The 24225-nt window shown below is 54.6% G+C and overlaps 1 protein-coding gene across 1 annotated transcript; it reads right to left on the minus strand.

Moving 5' to 3' along the window:
* Positions 1 to 5536: 5536 nt before the first annotated feature.
* Positions 5537 to 23062, minus strand: Nptxr (neuronal pentraxin receptor; the record flags this gene model as incomplete). The annotated part of the gene is made up of 5 exons (XM_041672548.1): positions 5537 to 9204; positions 9550 to 9729; positions 11546 to 11793; positions 13305 to 13524; positions 22196 to 23062. Coding segments are annotated over 5 exons (1740 nt in total), but the record flags the coding sequence as incomplete, so codon positions are not given.
* Positions 23063 to 24225: the final 1163 nt, after the last annotated feature.

The raw sequence follows: 24225 nt of genomic DNA on the forward strand, positions 1-24225 counted from the left end.
GTGCACATTAACAGTGAGAGCCACTGGCTACCAGGGCACCTCACACTCTTGTGTCCCCCAGGTCTCCAATTAATTTGGCTTCTGTCTTAGGCTCTTGCCTTGCTCCTTAACTTAACTGTGCTTCTGACAAGCTGTTACGGTTTGGATGTGAAATGCCCCCGTAGGCTTGTGGCTTTTGCCCTTGATCTCCAGATGGTAGCACTGTTTGGTTGTAGAATTTTGGGATATCAGACCTAGCTGGCAGGCAGCTGGGGAGCAGGCCTGAGGGTTATAGCCCTGCCCTGCTTCCGGTTCTCCTCTCCGCTATAGGAGCCACCAAGATGTAAGGGAACCATGTTTTCCCTATCATAATGGACTATACTTCCAGATGATGAGCTAGAAGAGACACTCCTTCCTCCCTCCCTCCCTCCCTCCCTCCCTCCCTTCCTTTCTTTTGGAGTCAGGGTTTTTCTTTTCTTTTTTCCTTTTTCTCTTTTTTTTTGGGGGGGGGCGGGGTGAGACAGGATTTCTCTATGTAACAGCCCTGGTTTTCCTGGAACTAGCTCTGTAGACCAGGCTGACCTCGAACTTGCAGAGATCCTCCTGTCTCTGTCTCCCTAATGCTGGGATTAAAAACTTGCACCCCCACTTGATGTGGGAGTGTCATATATCAATCTGTTGATTTCATTGGTTAAGCAATAAAGAAACTGCTTGGCCCTCATAGGTTAAAACATAGGTGGGAGGAGTAAACAGAACAGAAGGCTGGGAGAAAGAAGCTGAGTCAGGAGTCACCATGATTCTCCCACTCCAGGCAGACGCAGGTTAAGATCATTCCTGGTAAGCCAGCTTGTGGGCTACAGCAGATTATTAGAAATGGGCTAGTCCAGGTGTGAGAGCTAGCCTAGAAGAGGCTAGATAGAAATGGGCCAAGCAGTGTTTAAAAGAATACAGTTTCCGTATAATTATTTCGGGTAAAGCTAGCCGTGCGGTCGGCAGGGTGCCGGGGACGCAGGCCCGCCGCTCCAAATACAACACCCACTGCCCAGTGAGACAGGGTTTTTCTGTGTCTCTGCCTCCCGAGTGCTGGGATTAAAGACGATGTGGGCCACAGTGCTGGGCTGCACTTCCTTCCTTAAACTGCTTCTGCCTGTATTTAGTCACACTGACAACAATCACACATCGATGCTCTCTCACTGCTTCCACATTGAGCAGACTTCCAGTACTTCCTGGGGTTGTAGTTCCAGTACTTCCTGGGGTTGTAAGTGGGCGATGTGTACCCTGAAAATGTCCTTCCAGGAAGCAGCGCTCCTGATATGAGCTCCGTTGAGAAGGGCTCTTTTAGGACTGTCTGAGAGGCTCTTAGCCACGCCCACAGTTTCCTTCATCCTTGTCCTAGCTCCTGATTGTTCTTATCTTTTACTTTCCTCCCCTGTCAGCGCCAGCAGCCCACGCCCCTGCCTAAGTATTCCAGTGTTTGACCACACTTGGGCACACACCTAGCTTGTGGCAGACACGTCACCACCCCTCACCTACAGGCTATATAATCTCCCTGCTTTTAGTTCAGGCTTGTGGCTTCTCCAGTCTTGATCTCTGGGACTGGAGAACTCACCTGGGAGTTACTTTACTCAACTAAACCTATTCTTATACTTTTTAAAATTTGACTTGATCTGATTTACTGCACTGGCAGAGAAACCTCCTGTTATCAGGGTACAGAAAACCCATCAGCAGCTACAAAGTAAGACCCTGACTCAAATATAAAAAAAGAAATCAAAAAGTGTAACGCATCGTTTACAAGCATTTGTAATCATTTATAGCTCTACTTTCATTCTCAGTATGAGTTTCTGGAGTCTTTGAGACTGGCTTTTTGTCTGAGCATATTATGAATTAGTATATTAATTACTTTTCTGCTGCCACTGTAACAAATTACGACGAGTTTGGGGACTTGAGAGCACAAATCTATCATCGCTAGCTCTGGAGGTCCGAAATGGTTCTCACGGGGTTAAAACCAAGGTGTCCCTAGGGCTGCATTCCTTTTAGGTCTCAGGGGAGGCTGTTTCCCTTCCTTTTCCCAATCAGTTGTAAAAAACAACATGCTGGGCATGGGGGTGCACACCTTTAATCCCAGCACTCAGAAGGCAGAGACAGGTGGATCTCTGCAAGTTCCAGGCCAGCCTGGTCTACAAAGTGAGTTCTAAAACAGCCTGGCCATGAGGTGAGTGGTTTTATTTCTCACACACTCCTGCCATCATGTGCCACCCTGGGTTTGAAACAGTGGAGCCAATCCATGGACTAGGACTTCCGCGAGGCAAAACAAACCCTATCTTTTTGGAAGTGGATTATCTCAGGTGGTTAATTCCAGTGTCAGAGGTTGACTAAAGGGTGTGTCCCGTCTAGAATTCTACCTTGTTGGGTAGAATAAGCTAGTATACGCCAAGTGCTGAGAGCAGTGAGCGCTTGGCACAGAGCGAGCACTCGGCGTTTATCAGTTGCTAGTGTCCAGTTAATGTGTGTTAGTAAGCACCTCGTCTGCTCCAAGTGAGGTGTATATATAATAGCGAAAAAGGTAAATCCAGCTTCTTTGCTCTGGTGGAGATGCACATTCAGTAGGGCACTCTGGGTGGCCCACAATAAGGTGTTTACAAAGAGAGGTACATGACGAGGCCACCAGGAAAGAGGACCCCTGAGCAGGTGCACATTTAGCTCCAGGCTGAGTGGAAAGTTCCTAGATCTGATACATGAAATGGCAGGCCAAAGACAGAATGGCCAAGTAACCAATCAGCCCAGTGGTCAGCAAGATTTCTGTGAGTGTTGTGTAACAAATGAGATTTAAGTGGCAAGCTAAGGTGAGTCTGTGGGGAAACGAGGAGAAGGAGCAGTTCAGACCCAAAGAGATGCATGTGTGCATTTCCTGTCTGGCACATGTTGGGGACCAGCGGGATGCCCAGCATGTCCAGATTGTGATGAGCAAAGGGAGACACTGAGTGAGGCCTGAGAAGTTGTAGGGGTGGGAAGATGGAGGAAGTCTGGACTGCAGGCTAAATATACTGTGGCAGCTGAGCCCCAAGGAATATGCCTTTAATCACAGAGAGTTTCAGCCAGAATTACACAGTGAAACCGATTCTTAAAAAGGAACACAAGTCAGGCAGTGGTGGCACACGCTTTTAATCCCAACACTTGGGAGGCAGAGGCAGGTGGATCTCTGTGAGTTTGAAGCTAACCTGATCTACAAAGTGAGTTCCAGGACAGCTAGGGCTACATAGAGAGACCCTGTCTAAAACATAACACACACACACACACACACACACACACACACAGAGAGAGAGAGAGAGAGAGAGAGAGAGAGAGAGAGAGAGAGAGAGAGAGGCTAAAACATCACCTTCAGCAGCACAACCTATGCACGGCATCCTGGAGACTGTGCCGAGACAGACACCTCTAAACCCTCCCTGTCTCCAGCTTTGCCTTCTGCTCCTTTTCGGCAGCATGGCAGGTGTTCTGTCCTACAGGTGAGAAATGGGAGGTCAGAGGTCAAGTCCTTGTCCTAGGCTTCTCAGAAGAGGGGACACTGCCCCTCACTGCAGCTCTGAGGCTGACAGCGAGCCCCTTGACCTTGGACTAGCTAAGCTGGCTGAACCAGCTCTGTTGAGTGGGAGCAGACAGCTGGGGCTAGTGCCGCCCAACACCTGCTGCATACCTGGGTCCCACAGATGATACTCCTAGAGCCAAGGCCAGCTCCCTGCTCCTCCAGGGCCTGCAGATCTAATACCACCCTTGGTTTATAGTTGGGGACGGAACCCGGGGCTTTGCAAACGCTAGGCAGGCACTCCAGTGACATGCCTGCTTTTCCAGGAAGTTTGGTAACAGAAGGAACAGAAACACAAGGAATGACCCAAAGAGGGTATTGGCTCAAGCGGATGTTGTGGGTGTCTGAAGTATCCTCCTGAGAGATTCATGGGTGATCTCTCGCGGATGATGCTCTTGAGAGGTGATTGGCTCGGAGGACTCTGACTCCACCATTCACTGCATTTAGGACTATTGGGGGTGGGACCTGTTTGGAGGAGTTAGCCGTGGGGATGTTTTTCTGAATGATGTATTGGTGTGCTTCCTGGCCCCCAAGGGGGAGCAACTTTGTTCCTCTACACCTTTCTACCATGATGCTCTGCTTCAGCCACCACCCAGAAATGACGAAGCCAGCTGACCACGGATTGGAAACCTCAGCAACTAAAAGCCCAAACAAGGCCTATTTAAGGGAGGAGACACTTGGTCACCTGCACGCCCACAGGAATGACAGAGCCAATGACGAGGAAGGAGTTGGTAATCCAGGAGGCAGGTTCTTGGGAAGGTCAGATGATGGATCCAGATCTTGAGAGAAGCAGACATAGTTCATTTGGAGTGGCAGGAGGGAGCTGAGAACAAGGCTGACACAGTTCATCGTCAGGCCTGGGGATGGTACCCAGGGAAGACTGGCCCATCATTCGATCCCTCCGGCATGCAGGGCTGGGGAGAAGGGTTGTAGGCTGAGGACAGAAAGGATATAATATTGCTGTTTGGGAAAGCGAGACCTCGAGCAGAGGCAGGAGGGGATGAATGGGTGTTCCTGGGCCATTTCTGGCTGTGGATTTGTGTGGTTAATGTTCACAGGGCCCCAGGTTTGCCTGCTACATTTGTCTGAGCAGGTGTGGAACAGGTGGAAGGGGATTTTCCCGGGTGGGCAGGACATTGCCAGCTCAGTGGGACAAAGGGAGAGAGGGTGTCCACAAGGAAAGTGGTGTAAGATGGGATAAACAAGGCGCGTTGGCCGGCAGCTCAGTCTTCAGGTGTATCTGTCTACAGCTCCCCGGGATTGTATTTTAAATACAAACCTGGAATCTCAGAGATGCTCAGAGGCCTCAGCAGTGCCAAACGTGGTTTTCCCGTGTGAGGTGTGTCTGCCAAGGCTAAATGCACTCTTGGGAGTTTGGGAAGCTCTGTCAACCCTGTCCCTCTACCCTGATTTTCTAAAGGTCACCACTTGAGGTCAAGTTCATCAGGGAATAATGCCATGCTGGTAAGTTCCACCTAAGATGGTCTGGATCCTACCTAGTGCTAGTCTGAGTCCAATCTAGAGATCAGAGGCACCAGTCAAGCCTAGACAAAACCTGGGGAGGGAAGGAAAGGGGCAAGGGGGAAGCAGAGGGGCTGTGACACCATAGTCTTTTCCTTCTTGTACCACCTCCCACGGCCCCCAAAGAGATGCAGATCTCTGGGGTCTGGGCATGTGACTTAGGAAGATTGGGTCCTAAGCAACACCAGGGACCCGGATTCTGGAACTGGGGCACAGGTGGGGAAGGGGTGTTGGGAATGAGGCCAAAGCCGACTTAGAACTGGGGCACTTTCCACGTGGGACTCGCTTCTATGCAGCCTTTCTTAGAAATCCTGGGAAATTGCATGTCTGAGCCTAGCTCAGCCGAACTAGCCAGGCCAGGTGTGGGGCAGATACAGATGGGTGAGGCTTTGGGGCAGCTGTTGCTCTGTTGGGGGGTCAGGGTACCCCCAACTCCCACATTACAGAAGAGCCTCCTCCGAGTAAACCACATGTTTATTTAGAACGTTCAAATTTACAAAAACAAAAATGGTAACAAAACCATGACACAAATCACATACACACACTCACACACACAAAATATCTCATGTCATTTATATACAAAATAGAGCAGAGTGAGGAGAGAGGGCAGTGGAGGGCACTCATCTCAGTGTCTGACGACAACTTCACATGCTAGCTGCTCAGTCTGGGAAGGAGCTGGTTCCCCACCCAGCAGGGGCAGGGGATAGACTGGGAGGCGGGGCCTGGGGGTGGCAGATAGCTGGAGTGAAAGGGTGAGGAGAGGAGGCCCTTACCTGGGAGGAGACACTTCTCCAATTTTTTCAGGTCAAGGGTGCTGGGACTTATGGGTAGGTGGGACCCAGTTTGGGGGAAAATGGAGAAAATGAAGCTCAGTCAGAGGGGTCAAGGGTCATGTGAGCTCCCCAGCCAGGATTTGGCTTCCCCATCTGCAAGCCAAGGGTTGAGTTCCTTCCGACAGATCTTCAGCCCCTGTTTGTGGTCCCCAATCATGTTTAACCATAGCGAGATGATGTCTTAGGTCGTGGGAAATGGCACTACATGCCTCAGAGGTGGGGAAGCTGGCAGGGATCAGCTTAGAGCACCTGGTACAGGCCTTGTCCAGAACAGGAGGCTGAGGAGGAGCCACCTTCGCCCTGCCTTCCTCCTTTCCCACCCTGCAAACTGCAGCCCAGGTAGAGGCTGAGGCCTGAGCGTGAGAGACCCTTCACACCCCATCTCTGCTGCTCCTGTACCCTAAAGGAGGTGGCACTGTCCTCTGAGCACACAACCTGCCTCCAAATAGAAACTGCACTGTTACCAGTTGGCCGAGTCTGGGCAAGTTACTTTACCCTCAGAGTGCGCCCTTCTCTCCTGCATCATGGGCTAAGACCAGCCTTACCTCATAACTGTGCTTTGAGGACAAACCAGATAGTGCAGACACAGTGCCCGATTGGATTTCCAGTGTCTAAGGCTACCTAACAAGCCCAGCTCCATCTTCATCAGACCCAGGGGCAGTTCAGGGTCATAGCTGTCTTGTCGGGAGCAGCAGAAGGCATCAAAACAGGGGTCTACATGCTCAGGGAATGTTTCTAACACAATAGGCGAGGGCAGGTGGGGGCTCTGGAAATAGAGAGCCGGCCCTTTCCCTAGTGATCCACACTCAGAGACATGCCCTAATGCCTCCATTTCTTTCTCCTGGCGTGGGGGGGGGTGGTTGGAGTTGAACCAGGGCAACCCAGCACGGGAATGTGGCTGAGGTGTCATTTCTCATTGCCACTGTGACAAAGCAGAAAGGATCAGGATGGTGTGTCTGGTGGGCTCAAATGACCCGGCAGTTTCTGTCACATTCTTCCTAAGACTCTGTCCTCCCAAGGCCCCCTTAAAGCTACCTCTTCTAGAACAATAGCAAAAGCCAGATGAGGCTCAGAGTCCCTGAGGTCTAAGTTCTGAATCCAGCTGTCACCCAGCAACAACTTGAACGACAGACACTTGACCCAGCACTGGGGCTGATGTCATTGGCTGTTACTGGGCAACGGGGATCTCAGCAGGTCTGGGTGAAGCAGCTGCAACTATCTTCAGGGGATGGGGATGGAGGTACTGAGCCATGTAGTTGCTCTCAAAATGGAAACAGATCTGCAGGCCAGAGGCAAGTCTTGGACACACTTCCCGGGCATAGACTGCAACCTCCCACTCCTGAGTCATATCTCAGGCTGAATGGCCATGGGGAGCACAGACAGGGACAAAAGTTGGCAGAGGCAGAGGTGGGGGGCACCAGTGCCCACCGATTCAGTCAGCCTGCTACTGCTTCAGTGCCTGGGAGAAGACCAGGAGGGCACTGTATCCTCAGGCATCTGTCTGTCCTGGCTCTTTCCCTCACCTCCTGAGGCTGGATGGCTGGCGCATTGAGATGTCCCAGTGACCTTCTGAAAAGCATTTGGTGTCCTCTCAAATGCCTCCCTGCACAGGAATAAGCTGGGCTCAAAGACCCTTAAGGACAGGCAGTATGGTACACAGTGAGGAACACTGAGGAGGATTCAGAAGTCCTGGGCCGTATGATCGTGGACAAGTTCATTGCCCTCTCTGTTCTTCCGCATCTTTCACAAGCAGGAGCTCACATTTGGTGGCCTTTCTCAGCACTGACATTCTTCTGGGCTCCTGGGGGAGCTGAGAAGGACTCGCTTATAGACAGAGACCAGGAAGCCACTAGCTGAGACGCTCTCAGAAGAGCAAGGATGAAGGAGCCAATGGGAGCTAATGCTTATGTGTGTCTGGTCTGCCTTGAACCTTATCCTTGATCCTGACCCTTTGAGCCCGCTGTGATCCTAACCCCAGCCTAGCTTGATCCCATCTGCTATCTAGGTCCAGAACCTTCTGTGCTAAAGCCACTGGGCCTTCAGTGCTGTCTTTGCCTGCTCTGTCCACCAGGTATCACGGCTCACCGCATGTTCTAAATGCAGCCTTCTCAGATGCGACCAACATTATGGCCTCAGCTCACAAAGGAGAAAAGCCAGGACCAGAAAGGGTAGGTTCTTACAGAAGGTCACACAGCAAGTCAGCAGCAAGGTCCGCCCTCTCAGTATCCGCCGGTCTTTCCAGGGCCAGGCAGAAGGAGTTCATATGGTGGCTAAGCCATTGGGCTCTGGCAGGAAAATGTCTCCTGGGTTACAGTGCCTCTGCTTTGGATGCTCTCAGGCTAGGCTAGAGTGACCCAGGTCCTGTCATAGGCATGGGGGTGGGGTGGTCAACCATGCTGGTAGGCAAAGTTGCCAGGAGGTACAGGGAGTAATTACAGCCCTTTGGCCTCCAAGGTCTTGGTCCCTGGCTGTTAGGTGGGAGCTGGGAAGAGAACATCCTGGAAATTGAGGTGGGGTTTGAACTGACATGAAACCAACATTCAAACCACAACACACAAAGGAACGGATGCAAAGAGGGCGGGGGAGGGGGCTGTGGAGGCGATGATCCCATAGCCCCTGTGGGTGGGCAACTGAGGAAGACAGACGAGGAGGGTCTGATCTCATACATCTTGGCATCTCTTCTATGGCCTGGTGTAGGCCTGAAGCGTGAGTTGAGAGGGTCAAAGGCCACCCCTACCCATAACCCCTCAGGGAATGTTGGAATTAGTGGGGTCTGATGTTACTGGTGGGAGGCTGAGGGTGTAAGCGGAGAGACAGAGCCAAAACATTGCCAGGAGGTGGTACTGCCTCGACTCCCCTGGGCTAGATCAAATGACTTGAGATACTGGTCCCTACCCAGGTGGCTGAGGGGTCATCCATCCAGGGCAGGGCATTTGGGAGGTGTGGGAAGTGATGGGAAGAGGAAGGTATGGCCAGGAATGTGGTAGGAGGGAAGGCCAGCACATGGACAGGCTGAGGAGGTCCCCAAAGTGACAGGAAGGGAGGGGCCCTGAGCAAGGAGGCCCCTCATGCCTTGGCCCTCCCCTTGCAGACATCAAAGGAGGCCTTCTTCGCACCTCCAAAGGCCTCCACCAGCTTATCCTCCCAGGGGAGGACATTGCCCATCAGTGGTCCAGTGCAGTTGGCCATGCCTAGGACCTGGGCAGGTGTCAGGGCATGGTCCCACAGGTTGAACTGTGCAATGTCACCAACGAAGGCCTGGGTGGCATCAAATCGGCCCCCCAAGGTATCCTGGGCCAAGAGAGAAACAAAGAAAGGAGAGAGACATGGGATGAGAGAAGAAGGGCAGAGGCAATCCAACCTGGCCCGTACCTGCCAAAGCTAGGTTCCCAAGGAAGCCACCTCCCAAGGCTCCAGCCTCACTCCCAAGGTTCATGCCCTTCCCTAGCACCACTCCAAGGTTCCAGCCTCCTCCCAGGTTTCAGCTCCGCCTGTTTCTTTAGCTATCTGCTATCCATCTGCAAACTGGTGGGTCAGACAAGATGCTAGCTTCTGCTTCAGTTCCTCTCGTTTCCTTGGCAGGGGCCCCAGAGTGGGTGCATAGAGACTTGGGGGTGCACGCCACCTGAGCCTTACCTGTTCTTGGCCCAGGATAAGGATACCATGTGGCTTGATGGGGTGCCAGGCTGCCAGGTTCTCACCAGAGCCCCGCAGTTCACCATCCTGGTATGCAGACCACAGGCCATCCCTGGTAGTCCAGGCAATACAGATATGGTGCCAATTGCTGTCCTTCAGGCTCAGAGGAAGCTGGGCCACCTGGATACAGGATGCAAACCCAGGTGAGAGGCCCAAGGCTGGAGAAGTGGCATGGCTCTGCAGCTAGCCTCAGCTTTGCTCTAGGGACAGAACCCAAGGCTTGACTTGGGTTCTACCCATTGTCTTTCTTGTCCCAGCTCCCCCTCTTCCAATGACACCGCTAAGCAGTTTCCTTCAGGTCACAGGGACTATCTTTGTGGTTTTCAGGGCCTCGAGGTCACACATGGTAGGGACAGTGTCCACAAACCCATTTCCCTTATACACCTAAATCAGTGCCTAGCACACAGTGGGGCCCATTATGCCAGAATGAGCCTTGGACTCAGAGGCTGGGTCCCAGTGTCTGGCCCTGGATCTGCCACCAGCCCCTATGTGACCTCGAGGAGGCTGTTCTTTTCTTCCAATGCCTCATCTATAAAGTGGAAGACAGCATACACAGTTGCTGCCTCTTCCTGCCCCCAAGGCAGACATGGTTCAATCATGAGCCTAGAAGCAGCCTGGGTCTCTTGCTCATGGTGCTTTGGAAGCCTCTGTTGATGGCTTGGTGCTGGTCTGTGAGGTGAACGCCACTTATCTGTGGCTTTGTCTCACAAAAGCTCCGTTATCACGACTTCATAAGGCAGTCTCTGGTGCCTGCTGGGTGCCAGGCCCCATTCCAGACTCTGAGGGTGGATCTGGGCATGGCCTTGAACAAAGCGTGCCTGCACGGGACAGCCGGGCTTCAGGGACAACATTGCCCATGACTGTTCACCTCCACTCTCAGCTTGGCTGGATTTGGAATCACCCAGGAGACGCGCCTCTGGGCATTACCGCTCATGAGGGAGTGTTTCTAGAGGGATCTGGTAGGAGGAAGGCCAAATGTGGCTGCTGGGCCGCAGTTCCCAGACTGAATAAAAGGGAAGAAGCCAGCAGAGAACCCCATTCATCTTCCTCTGCTTCCGGACTGTGGATGTAATGTGATCAGCCACCTCACACTGGGGCCCTCACAGCTAGCGCTGCTCCTGCTGTCCTGACTTCCCAAGGCCGACTGTATACCCCATACTGTGGGCCAAGACAAAAGTCCCATGGAAAGACATGGACTCGGCTATGGGACTGCAAATCTAGCGCTTCCAGCAGAATAAAGAAACAGGCTAGAGGAGGGAAGAGCCGCAGCCAGGAAGAAAGAGGACTGCTCTGTGCCCTGTCCAAGGTGCTGAATTCTCCATCTCCGGAGCCTAGTGCTGCCCTCTACCAAGTGGTACCAAGTGGTAGAGGCAGGCCAAGATGAAGGGGTCAGGACAGCCCTCTCAAGTGGAGTCTGGTCACCCCTGCGATCTCAGGACCTCAAGGCAACACAATGACCTCCTGGGTCACTATATCCAGTCTCCTGGACGCTCAGTGGACCTTCCAGATGTATAGCTTGTGGGCTGATGCCAGGCGAGTGTGACCTGTGGTATATGCTTTGGGGATCACCAGCAGCCCCCGCCTCTCGCCAGACAAGCCCTTTAATAGTTCGTTTCCTCTCTCTCTCTATTCAGGAGAATGCACAGGGCTCGGGGTGCAGATGCCTGTAAGCTGGGCTCTAGCCACATGACCTGGAAGTCAGCCTGTTTCCCCTTCGTTAGTCAGCCCCGCCCGCAGCTGGATTGTCTGTATTGCCAGAACCGAATTTGGCACACAGTAGGTATTTAATGTGTGCTGAGTATGGTGAACAGGAGAAGGAAAGTGTCAACCCACATTTAGCACCGAGGTAGTGGGGGGAAATTTTTTTGGGAAGCAGAGCCCACCCGTCCCCAGCCCCTGAGCCCTAAGCCCCGCCCATGCCCTAGACTCCGCCCACCTTGTCATTGATCAGCAGTTCCATTGGCTCAGGGCCGGCCTCTAGCAGCACGATCTCATTGGCTTGCCCAGGCACCGAGTAGGAGAAAGGGGTGCCCTGGCCGGTGCCACCCGACCGGGAGCGTAGCCACATGCAGGCAGTGAAGGCGTAGAGTTCCGGGAGCGCCTTGCGAATGCGGGCATACATGTAGTTGTTGCGGATGGGAATGCTGACCTTGAAGGCATCTGGGGGACTGTAGGCCGAGGACCCTGGAAGGGACAGGGCAAGGTCTGGACACTGCGCAACGACAATGAATGATGGCTCCAGGCCACTAGGGCGCAGGTGTGCGCACTGGGGTGGGAGTGCCAAGGGATCCCAACTCCTCTACTTTTGCCTCTGGGCTGAGAGGTGTGACTAAACTAGGCCTAGGGGCTCTGGACTTCAGATGTCCTGAGTTCAAATCTCGCCTTTACTACTTTCTGACCTATGAGTCTCAACGAGATAAATGCAAGCTCCTCTGGCCTCCATTTCTTCAGTGAAATGGGCTAATGACACGTTCTTCATTCCACAGTGAGGGTTGGTGGGCCCATGGTAGGCTTATCAAATACCAGCTATAATAATGGCTATTTAGAGTTGTTGCTAACTTAAGCATTATGTGGTGCTCTGTGACAGGCAGAGTCTAAGTGCCTTCCGCACGTCACTTCCTCACAAGCGCTCAAGGCAGGCACTGCCACAGCCCTCATTTTTCAGGTATACCTTGGCACACAGAGGTCATTTTCTCAAGGTCACACAGAAAGAAAGCGGCAGGGCTGGGATTTGAACAAAGAGTCAAAGACTCAACTCAGTATAGAGAGAAATAGGCATAGAGCCCCAGGACGGGAGGTGATGTGTGGCTGGGGGCTGGGTAGGAGGAGTGGGGAGGGGAGCCACCAGGACTTTAGAAGTTAGAAGGAGGCACTTCCCCTGGTCCTCAGGGTGTTGGTATGTGGGTGGTAGGAGCTGGATTGAGTAGGGACAGAGGCTACTGCCACAGTTCAAGTACTCAACTGGGTGCCTCCCTGGAGCCCCCCCCCCCAGGCCCACTGTTCCCCTACACCTGAACCCAGCATGGCCACTTGACTTAAGACCCCTCTTCCAGGAAGACACGTGTGCCACCCCCAGCTTCCCCTGTCTCCCCAACTTCCCCTCACAAGGGCCATGGGAGCTCATACATCCCTAATCTCACTCTCCATCTCTCAAGTGAAAACCTTGAGGCCTGAGGAAAGAAAATGACCTTGAAAGGTCACAGAGCGAGTCTGTGACAGCCTTGGAATCCAGGAGTCCTGGTAACTGGCACCTACACACTGTCTGTTACAATTCTTGGACCCCCGGCAGCACCAGGCCTGGGGGTTAAATGAATGCCAGAAGGCTGGCAGATTAGCAAAAGGTGTGAATTGTGGACGGCTAAACACATGGTCAGGAGTCTAAAGGATCCAGTCATGGGTCTAGACACCTGCTCCCTGGCTGTGTGACCTTTGACAAGTCCCTTGACCTCTCTCAAACTCACCGTCATTACCTGTGAAAAACCCTGCAGTTGTGGCGATTAAGTTAGCCAGCGTGTCACTGAACAGCCAGCTCCTGGACCCAGCAGAACCAGAAGATAACAATCATCTGTTAGCAGTGGCTTTGAGAGTGACAACGATCCCCCAAGCAGGCCCTTTCTCTCCCGCTCCACAGCCTCTGGAAGTCATGGCCAGAAACCAGGGCTCCGCAGCTCAGTTATCCGCACTCTAGGACCTACCATGCTCCAGCTCTGCCACGCGGCCCTGCAGGGCATCCAGCTCTTTCTCCACCTCCTGTCGCTGCTGGTGGCTGCCGTGACTGAGGGCAGCGCGTTCCTTCTCCAGTGCCAGCACCTTTGCCAGCAGCTGCCCTTCTAGCTCGTCCATCTTGGAGTGCAGGGAGTTGGGCACGGCTGGGGCCGATGCCGAGGAGAGGTTCCCACGGGCTGGGAGCTCCTGCTGCTCCAGAGGAAAAGAAAGGATGGTGAAGTCACACGGAGATGCCACCACTCTGCCGGCCACCACAGGTGAGCCTGGCTTCCAGTGAGCAAAGCTGAGAGAGTGAGGCAAAGGCGGGCAGCCTACGCACAGAGCCCGTAGGCAGCAGGAGTGAACTCAAACAAGCACAGTTTCATAGCGGAAAAGGACCACACTGGAAGCTTCTAGAGCCCCCTGTGGTTGGGACCTATGACACGAATCCCCCTGCAAGGGCTGGGACGCAGTGGAGGGAGGGCATTTGTGACCTTCCAGGACATGCCTGCAGCCTGGTCCTCTGGATGAGACTCTGGTATCATCATCTTGGAATTGTGGTAAGAATCCCAGACTCAAGTGACAGTTAAGGACTCAAACCCAGCTTGGGAACTAACTGCCTGTATGATGAAGGAAAACCTATTGCCTGTTCTGGACTTATTTCCTCACGAGACAATTGTACTGTCATCTTGGAACTGTCCTGGGGAGGATTATGTGGCCAATGCCAATAAACAGAGCTGGCACCAAAGTCCATCTCGCTCAGGGTATCCCAAGGCAGGCTCTGACACTATCCAACCGCAGGATGAGGACAGTGTGCACGGTCCCTCTTTGTCCTGTCTCACACCCTGGTGGGCAGAATTGAGGCAGGCAGGCCAGGCCACAGGTTTGGACCGAAAAGGACATTCACTCTCTGGTGCACACAGTAGGCGCTCACGCACACAGTGGGTGCTTGTGGGGTATACCAGGTCCTCATTCGCGACTGACCAATGACCAGATTGGGAGCCACGCGTCAGAGCTGGGAACAGACAGGACACGGAGGGTGCAGGGCTCCCCAGGGGGATTCATGACATGATGCTGACAGGAGCCTGCAGCTGGTGGTGAGCAGGATGGAGAGTTGTTTGAGCCTGAATGCAGGCTCCCTGTGACTATGGCCACATAGGTGACTCCCACCGAGCTTCCCTGCTGTGACAGATCCACAGGATGGGTGTGGCTTGTGTCCCACTGCACCCCAAACCCTGTGGCTGACACCCACCCCAGCCAGGCTACAGGCCTCTCTCTCTGTGTACCACAGTCCTGACCACAGTCCTCACGTGGGGACCATCATCCTACTACTCTGTTCCTGAGGGACAGCGGCTGTGGTGAGGGTGGGGCCCTGCACCTCCTCAGCCTGGAGGTCACACCACTGGTGACCACAGCAGCTCCTGTGCCACAGAGCACATCCACACAGGGAACACACCTGTGCCCTATCACAGGAAAGGCTAAGAGGCATGTTCAATGACTCTTAATGACCACCAAGGCCAGGGCTGGGTCACCTAGGCTGAAAGGGTCCCTAAGTTGTCCTCAGGAGCAGGGCCAGTGCCTTGAAGGTGCTCAAGGGATGCTGAGAGACACTGTCCTATCTCTAGCTGGGTGGTGTCCTCCCTCCCTCCTCCTTCCCCTCCCGAGTGACCAGGACACTGCAGGGTTTGCTGTTTCCTTAGAGGGGGACACACAGGTGGCTGGGGTAAGCGTACAAACTGTCCTCTGTCGAAGCTCCTGTATGGTGGCACCAGGAGGCCAGGGAGGAGGGGGCTCAGAGGCTAGGAGGCAGCATCTCTCCCACCCCAGCATGTGAATCAGAGAAACATGACGCCCCCACCCTGCTTCCATCTGCCACAGGCGCAGGCTGTGCGGCGTGGGCTCCGGGCCTCGTGCCAAGTGGGCCCCAGCCTGAGATGGTAGGGGGACAAGCGGAGATGATGTCACACTATCCCCCACTCAGTGCCTGATAGGGCAGGAAGAGAGGGCCGGACTCCAGGTGGGATGCTGAGAGTCTGTGGTAAACTTTATTCTATCTGGGCCTAGAGCCAAATCTCAGGGTTCTAGGCCCAGCCCAGCCATTATGAGCTAATGGGGATGGAGGTGGGGTGGGAGGCTCCTTAGTACTCAACAGGGAATGCCAAGGGCAGCAGCATTGCTAATACCAGACATGAGACAAACACTTCTCAGTTGCTCCAAGTTAGAGACCAGGGTGTTGAGGCTCAGAGAGGGTGGGCTACCTGCCTAATGTCACACAGCAATCCTGTGCCCACTCCTGGTACCAACCCTCACATCTGAGTCTCAGTTTGTTCTTCTGCAAAGTGGGTATGTAACATTGCCCTGGCTGCTAGGAATGGTCTCAGTGGACATGAGAAAGTCAGGCTCATAGAGGGCCCCACAGGATAATCCTGCTAGTGAGACACGGCTGAGGTGTCGAAAGAACTGGGAAAGAAGCCTTGGCTTCATGCAAATGGCTACTTCCTCTGTGACAGGAGTAGAGGAAAGGCCTGACATCAGGGTCCTTGCAGCCCACCCCTGCCTGCTCAGGCTGGTTCTGGGAACAGTGGTGCAGAACCCTCCACTCAGCTGTGCCAATATCTTGTGAGTCCTGCCAGCTCACCCCCCCCCCTACTCCATCAGCTGAGGAGCTGGTTATCAAAAGATGCTGCGCCTTGCCAGGTGGTGGTGGCGGCACACGCCTTTAATCCCAACACTCGGGAGGCAGAGGCAGGTGGATCTCTGTGAGTTCGAGGCCAGCATGGTCTACAACAGACTCCAAAGCTACAGAGAAACCCTGTCTCAAAAAAAAAAATGTTGTTTGTTGGTACAAGGGCAGTATTATCTCCGAGCAGGCCTGGGAGCTGGGTGGAGTGCTGGCTATGGTCACTGCCACCAACACTACCTCACTACGTCTTAAAGGGGCTGGAGACTCAGCTCAGTTGGCAGAGGCCCCCAGCACTGCACAAACCGTGTGAGGGTGAACACCCTGGGACCCCAGCCCTCAGGAGATGAAATCAGGAGGGTGAGAAGTTTAAGGTTATCCTTGGCTACACAATGAGTTCAAGGCCAGCCTGGGCTACCTGAGAACACATCTCAAAAATAAGTAAATAAATGCTTTGAAAGGATCCACATTTTCCATACCCAACCCTGAAATCATTTGTCAAATTATTACATTGAGAGAAAACTAGGCACAGGACGGTCAGCAGTCAGCACCGCCAGACGTCAGGCGCCTGCGGGAGGAGGCGGCTCAGGCAGAAGGCAAGGGTGAGATGGTTGATTCAGCATGAGGTGCCCGTGCCCCAACACCCTAAATCCATCTCACCCTGAGACTCCAGCACCTGCTGTTCCTTCTGCCAGGAATACTCTTCCCGGCCCTCCCCACCCTCGCCCGAGAGAGCTCCTGCTCTCCCAGATGGCAGCTTCCCTCAAGCCCAAGCCAAGATGCTCTGAGAAGAGATTGGGGTTCCAAGTGCTGTCATCGCTTCTGAGCCCTCATTCACTTGTTCAGCCACGGTGTGCCCTGGCAACGCCGTGCCTGACTGACTGTCACCAACTCTTAGCCGAGCGGTTTGCACAGCTGTTGGATTCCTCACGTACGGGATCTGTGGCCTCGAGCAAGCTGCCTGACCACTCTGACCCTCGTGGTGGTCATCTATGAAAGTCAGACTGTATGTTAATACTTCCTGCATTTGGGGTGCAAGCGATCAGATGTAAGGCGGGACCTAAGGTGGCGTGTCCCGTGTGGCCCGCAAGCAGTTGTTACTGTTACTATTATCTTTACTGAGGGAAAAATGGAGCTGGGTGACTTGATCAAAAAGCCAGTGGAGACAGCCGTGCACGGTCCTGATCATGCTGAGCCTCCCCTGGTGTCCTCCGCAAAGACAGGGACTCCCTATCCCAGATCATTTTACTTAGAAATCCCGGCAATAGTCTTCGCTCAGCTCCACCATGCTGTGGGCCTTGGACAAGTGCCTTGCCCTCTCTGATCCTATTCCCCTTAGGTAGAGCTATGGAGGACGCATACACTCACCAGTTGTCCTCGGAGTTCAACAGAGATAAGACACTCAAACCATCCTGGGGTCGCCCTGTTAAGTTCATTCCTTTGTGAGCAGCCTAACCATTGACCTCATCCCACCATGGGCAAAGATTTCTGGGGTGGCGCAGTGCCTGATGCCATGGATTAGCAGAAACATACACATCTAAACCATGAGAGTCCTGAGTCCTTTACACCCACCAGCTCAGGGAAGCTTGCAGTTGACCAAGCCTGGAGGCGAGGCTTGCTCCCGGGTGGGTGTGGAGCTGCTTACAGCCACTTTGGGAAAATGTGTCACAGTACCTACATATGCTAAATATACGTCCCTGCCGGCACCCAGGCAGCCCACTGCCGGGGACAGGGCCAGCAGAAAGGAGGGCTGACGGCCACCCGAAGAGACCACAGAGTGTTTGCAGCAGCTTCAAGCTAGAATTAAACAGAACTCGAAGGTCCATCCTTGAACAGGCTAGCGTGTGATGGTGCCTCCAAACAGTGACAAGTGGCCACCGCCGCAGGCACCTGACGTAATGGCACTGGCACAAAGCCGTGCAAGGTTCAAATACAAGCAAAACTCATTACTGGGTCGGGTATGGTAGCACACACCATTAACCCCAGCACGGGGAGGCCACGGCAGGTGGATCTCCAACTGTGAGTTCTAGGACAGCCAGGGCTACACAAGAAACCCTGTCTCAAAAAACCAAGAACACACACACACAAACCTCATTAATAGTGACCATAGTCAGAATGGGGGGACCCCAGTGACTTTGGGAGTCCCAAGGGAGCCTTCAGGACCTGAGAAGGCTGCAATTATTATCTTGGGAGTGCCCACATATCCTGACCAGACCTGTTCACTCGGAATTTGGACCCTTTACAAATGAGGTGTGAACCCTGACAGACCATGGATGTATGGTAAGCCACAGAAATAAAAAAGGGCCTCTCTTTCTGGGAGGACAAGAGACTTCTTCAAAGGACTTGGGGTGTCCCTTCCCATTGAACAGATGGTATCATTGAGGATCAGACACAGGAGGGTCTGAGGTTACAGCATGATGGTAGCAGATCCAGGGTTTACAAAGCCAGGCTTCTTGCTAGGATGAAGGTCTACCACTTACAGGCTCAGTGAAGGGCTTGTCACAGCCCAGCTCACCCATTTTACAGACATGAAAACTGAGGTCTGAAAAGAGCATTCCAAGCAGTAAGTCCCATATAATTGGCCCATCTGGGGCCATTTAGAGCTGGTAGGGTATCTAGGAAACATCTGGTCTGCTGTAGGCGTGTTAGGTGTTTTGAGATGGAGTTGCATGTAGCCAGGCTGGCCTTGAACTCTCCATGTAGCTGAGGGTGACTTTCAAAGTCTCATCCTTTTGTTTCTAAAAGTTAGGATTTCAGGTGTGTACCGTAAGGTTAGGATTACAGGTGTACCTGTACCGTAAGCCCCACTTAGTTTGTGCTAGGCATTGCACCCAGGGCTCTGCGCATGCTTGGCAAGCGTTCTACCGATGGAACGCCATCCCAGGCCCTCCCTACAGACTCTTTGCAAATGGAAACCCTGACAGGGGCAAGGGGCAGAGGTCTGCCGGGTTGCATCCCTCAGACTCTGAGCCTTCGGGTCCCCTCCCCCCAGGACAGAAATGTACATGGCCTATTTCACGTCACAGAGGCTGAAAGAGTCAATGTATAATACATACCTAACAGGGGCCAGCTGCTCCTGGCAGTCCAGGGGAACCTCCACACTGGCAGGGTCAACCTCTGAGACTTGTCCAGCACCATCACACCGAAGGTGAGCACTGCCCTCCCTGGTATTCTCTCACTGTCTGATTCCTGAGTGTAGGGTCCATGAAGAACCAGACAGGACCCTGGAGCTAGATACTGAGAGGGCAGATCCAGGCTCTCATGCTGGGCGACCTAGGGCCAGTGTTTTAAACTCTGAGTCTGGTTTGTTTGGGAAAGAGGCATAAGGTCTCCTCCATAGAGTGGAGGGAGGGTTAAATGGGTTGATATGAAGTTCCGGAAGCAGAGTAAGTGCTTAGTAATACGGACGATCACTGTTAGTATATCAGAAAGCGTGGCTTCCCTGAACCCAGCACCCGCTGGGACTCTCTCTCCTCAGGATGCTCCTCATCATGGCTCTGCTCCAGAATGGGGACAGGGCAGTAGAGGATGGGGCGTATGACAAGGAAATTCTGCCTAAACCAATCCTGAACCTTCACCCTACACATATGTTAGCACAAAAGTGGAACTCTGGGACACACCGGCATGGCCGGATGCCGCCTAAGTGGACCAGCTCCATTGAAAGGTGGTTTTTGGCCATAGTCAGGAGAAGGCCACATCCTCTGATCTGGGAATGGCACCCCAGGGACTTCAGCTAAAGGCTCCATTCAACAAACTAAAGAGGAAGCAAACAACCTTGCCACAGCTTGCAGAAGGGAGAAAATCAGAGGCAACTTGTGCTCCTCCCCAGGCACAGAGGCTAGGGATGATGGGGAAATGGGAACTCTGCCCTGGCCTGTGAGGATACCTGCTGCTGGAGTAGTATCAGGGAGCTGCGAAAGGGGAAGAGAACCGTCAGACTGAGAAATTTCTCCCCAAACATGTGGGCTTTTCCCAGTGAACAAGAAAAACTAAAACAAACCATCAAACCAATGCTCTTTCTAAAGTCCTCAGGCTCGGCTGGCCCCCACCTGAGGTGGATAAGAGGAGGAGGTCAGTCTGATGTCTCCACCTATTGGAGTCAGGTCTGGCTGGAAGGTGCAGGGGTGACCCAAAGGTGCAGAGGTGGGTGGTGATGGGAGAGGGGGATGGTCATGGTGTGGCCAGGGAAAGCCTCTGGGAGGAAGGAGTCCAGAGCTGGTGCTTGTGGGGGGGGGGCGGGGGGGGTGACCCAAGAGAAAGCTGAGAAGCCAGATGAGATTCAAGCAGGTGGCTTCAGGCTGAGAAGTGTGCTCCCCACGGAGGAACCCCAAGGTAGGAACACTCCCAGATGTGCCTGGAGGCAAGGGACCAGTCAAGAGGCTGCTGGGAGTGGATACACAGATGCAGGCAGGATCTGTGGATCCTGTGGAGTGAGCACTGGGAGCCCCTGGGTGTGGCTCAACCACCCAGGGGACGTGAGAGGAGAGCCAAGGAGAGTCTTGAAGCAGACAGATGCCGTGGTCCAGTGAGAGGGGGTGGGGAGCCAGAAAGGGAAGGAGTCATGGGTCTAAAAGGAGTCAGTAGGCAGAGATTGGAAAGCCCCTTCAGGTCATGACCTCTGGGGGACATTAGCTAGAGTGGATTCGGGAGGACTACCCTTGGTGACGGCAGACCCTGTAAATCCGGATGTCAGTGGCCTAGGGATGCATGAGTCCCCACGGAGAGTGGCAGCGTGGACCCCAGGAGACTGACTCTAGCTGCTGCCAGGCTCGGAAACCAGACCCATGTCCGCTGCAGTCAGCAAACACAGGAAGGAGAATGTGGGGAAGCCGGGGCTCCCCAAGCCTGGGAGGCTGACCCGCTGCCAAATCCCAGGCGCCAGGATCCCTCTGCCTCAGCAGGCCCACCATAGGGAAGCCCACCTTGCCAAGAGGCAGATGCCAGGGAGCAGGGCCAGGGTCATCCCAGCTCCACCAGTCACAGACGTGGGAGGAGCCACCTGTGCCATCTGTGATGCCCGGGCTGGGGCAGAAGGGAAAAAAAACCAAACAAATGATTTTCACATTAGGACAATCTTTGTAAGGGGAGAGTCTGCTCCCAATTATGTTTGTGTCTTTGGACTTGGAGTCTTTGGTGGGATATAGATGTCACGATGCCCATTGTACAGGTAAGGAGACTGAGGCTGCCCTTCCCTGCAGACTTAGTCTTTTTCCTACTCTTGATTTTTGGAACTTCACCCCTGGGCAGGGAAGAAGGTGCTGGCCTGGCTGGCCTCCCCCTCTGCCACTCAGCTCAGGAGGTTTGAGCTGGATTTTCTCACTTCCACAAGGGGAGTAGAAGCCTTGGGGATGATGTGGGGAGGCTGTGGTCCAGACGCCTTGAAGTGGGGGTGTGAGCAGCTGACTTCCTGGTGGTCTTCTGGAATAGGGCCTACAACTTTCCCACAGGTTTCTCCTCTTGCACCCCCAGAGTGAGCATGGAGCCATATGCATTTGTCCCCGATCTAACTGCCTATTGTGTCTGGGAATCAGTCCATGTCTGGGAATGGCCAAGACTTCCTGGCTGTTTGGACTGCCCAATCTGTTTGTTTCACCTCTACATCCCCAGGCTGGGAATTTGTAACAGGGAGAAAGGGGACCATAAGTATAATCAACCAATGGGCTTAGCATCACACACAACTCAAGAGTAGGGTCCCTACTGCCCAGGCTTCCTGTATCTGACCTGGAAAAGCAGGAGGAGGGAGCTAAGTTGGTCCCTATTGGAGAGTCATCCGCTGACTCCCCAGGAGTCCAGAGCTTCAGGTATATAAAGCTGGGCGTGGCCGGAGGGTGGGAGGTGGTGCAAGAGCGTAGGTTGGTGTTAATAGGGCACTCTTGGGCATGAGGGGCATACTTCCTAACGGTAGTGAGTGTGGGGCGGGTGCTGCTCCGAGTTCCTGTACAAGGACATCTAAGGAGAGCCTCCTATGTGCCAAACATGCCACACCTGCCTCTCAATCAATTTCCACTACAAGTGGACACGTTCTCCCACTCGCGTGTCTCGGTCACCATGTCAGGCTCCCACCTGGGATCCGAACCAGGACTCTCCCGTGGTGCCAGCCAGGAGCGTGCTCCGGGTGACTGCCCTGGGGATCCGGGACCCGCGCGTCGCTGGCAGGGCAGCGCCTCCCACACCCCGTGGCCCCGACGGCGCGCTGCTCACCTCGATGCGCTCGATGCGGTCCCGCAGCGCGCGCACCGCGTCCTCCAGCTCCAGGAGCAACGCTGGTGAGTCCCAGGCGCCGTCGGCCATGGTGTCGCGGCGCGGCTCGGCGTCCTGGAGGCCGCGCGGCAGGCCGCTCTCGCAGCGGCCCAGCTTGCCGGTGAGCTCGCGGATGGTGTCCCGATCTGCGCGGATGCGCGCCTCCTGCTGCAGCGCCGTCTGGCGCAGCTGCTCCGCCGTGCTCTGCAGTAGCAGCAGCTCCGCGCGCTCGCCCGCCGCGTCCCCCTGTTCGGCCCCCGACGGGCAGGCAGCGGCTAGCGGCGTGCAGAGGAAGCGGCTGAGCAGCGGCCCGGGTGGCGGCGGGAAGACGCTGGCAGCAGGCTCCCCGGGCAATGCCGAGGGCCCGGCCGAGCCGCCAGCGCCGTGCAGGGCGCTCAGGCTGCGGTGCGGGCCCGGGGCGCCGGCGGCCGAGGCGTTGTCGGTGCCGCCGGGCAGCGCGCGAGCGGGGCTGGCCGCCAGGGGCACGCTGGCGATGATGCAGATGACGGCACCGAGGAACGCCAGCATGCCCGCGGCCAGCAGCACGGCCAGGAACTTCAGCGTGAAGCGCGGAGGGGGCGCGCGAGGCCCCCGGCAGGAGCGGCGGCGGGGTCGGGGCGCGGGGCCCGGGAGCGTGGGAGCCGGAGCGGGAGCCGGAGACGTCGCCGCGGCCGCTGCTGCCGCCGCTCTGAGCCCGCGCGGCGGGAGGAGGAGAAGGCGGGCGCGGCGGCCCCGCCCCACTCGCTCCCCCGGGGCCGGCCGAGGCCCAGCCCCGCACCCGTTCCGTGCCGGGAGCCGGGGTGTGTGCGCCACGCCCAGGACTTCATTTCACACGGAGGGTGGTGACTGGGTGGCTGTGCGGCAGCTGGCGGCTGGGTTCCAGGGCGACCCTGCTTGTCTGGGCTCTGGTCTTCTCTGGGTCCCCCAGAATGCGGACATTTGAGCCCCTGCGGAGCTCTGGGCTCTGCAGACTCGGTTGCAGTTAACACTCAGCGTGAACATTCTCATCAGACGAATGAGGAAACTGAGGGCTCTGGGCTCGGCATGATGCAGGCTCCGTTGTAGTTCAGCCGCAGAGTGAACAAGCTCTTGATACAAAGAGGAAACTGAGACCCTGGAGCCCAGGTGGCAACCCAAGGTCACACAGCTAGTGGGTCATTTGGAGCAGCATTTGAGGCCAGCCACGTCTACCTGGTCAAAACTAGAAGGGTGAAAGTTGGGGGAGAAAAGAGACAGCCCTGGGGTAAGGAAGCGAGGCGATTTGTGTCACCTGCCACCTTCAAACTTCCTAGCAGAAGAGGGTTCACTTTTCTTCATCTCTGGGATGGCAGGAACTATCAGAAGCACCCCCATCTGAGTCCTTGGGCCTGCAAGATTCAAGGTTCCCAGAAAAGAAGCCCCTAATTCGCTGCAGCCTCCATCAGCATGGCAGGTGGAAAGCAAGCTGGTGGGCGCTAAGACCAGGCAGGAGTGGGCTGTGTGTGCGTGTAGGTTTTATTTGATCGTGTCTAAAATGTCTATATATACTCTGTTGAAAATTAACTTCGCAACTAAATATTTTAAAAACCTTGCCACCCTTTCCAGTCCAGTCCCAGTGCCATCCTTCTGCAGGCTGGCTCTGTCTGGGGTGGATTTCTGGGCTGAAAGAACTCTGGGAGGCCATGATCGTTTCTGTTGCAGCCTGGGGCTGGTGGGAATTGCTCACTAAGACCTGAGCCAAGTCTTGACCTGATGGGAAGGCCATCTCAAAGTCTCTGCCCCACAAATGCCAGTGTGGGCATGACTGGGAGGGAACCAGGATGTTCCTGAGGAGGCATTAGCCTTCATGAACCTGGGGGTCCCTCCCTGACTTCTGGCACCCCGTGGGTGGTCCATGGGCATGTGTTCTAACTCCCTCCCCTCCACGCTAATGCGGATTATGTCCCCTCTGCTCACCCACCTCCTAGAGTCAGGGATTGTTGTCCAGACCTGAGTGGTAAGAAGCACGGGAA

Source organism: Microtus oregoni, unplaced genomic scaffold, assembly GCF_018167655.1.
Source record: "Microtus oregoni isolate MIOR12 unplaced genomic scaffold, Mior012 000022F_ref0000154, whole genome shotgun sequence".
Classification (NCBI taxonomy): domain Eukaryota; kingdom Metazoa; phylum Chordata; class Mammalia; order Rodentia; family Cricetidae; genus Microtus; species Microtus oregoni.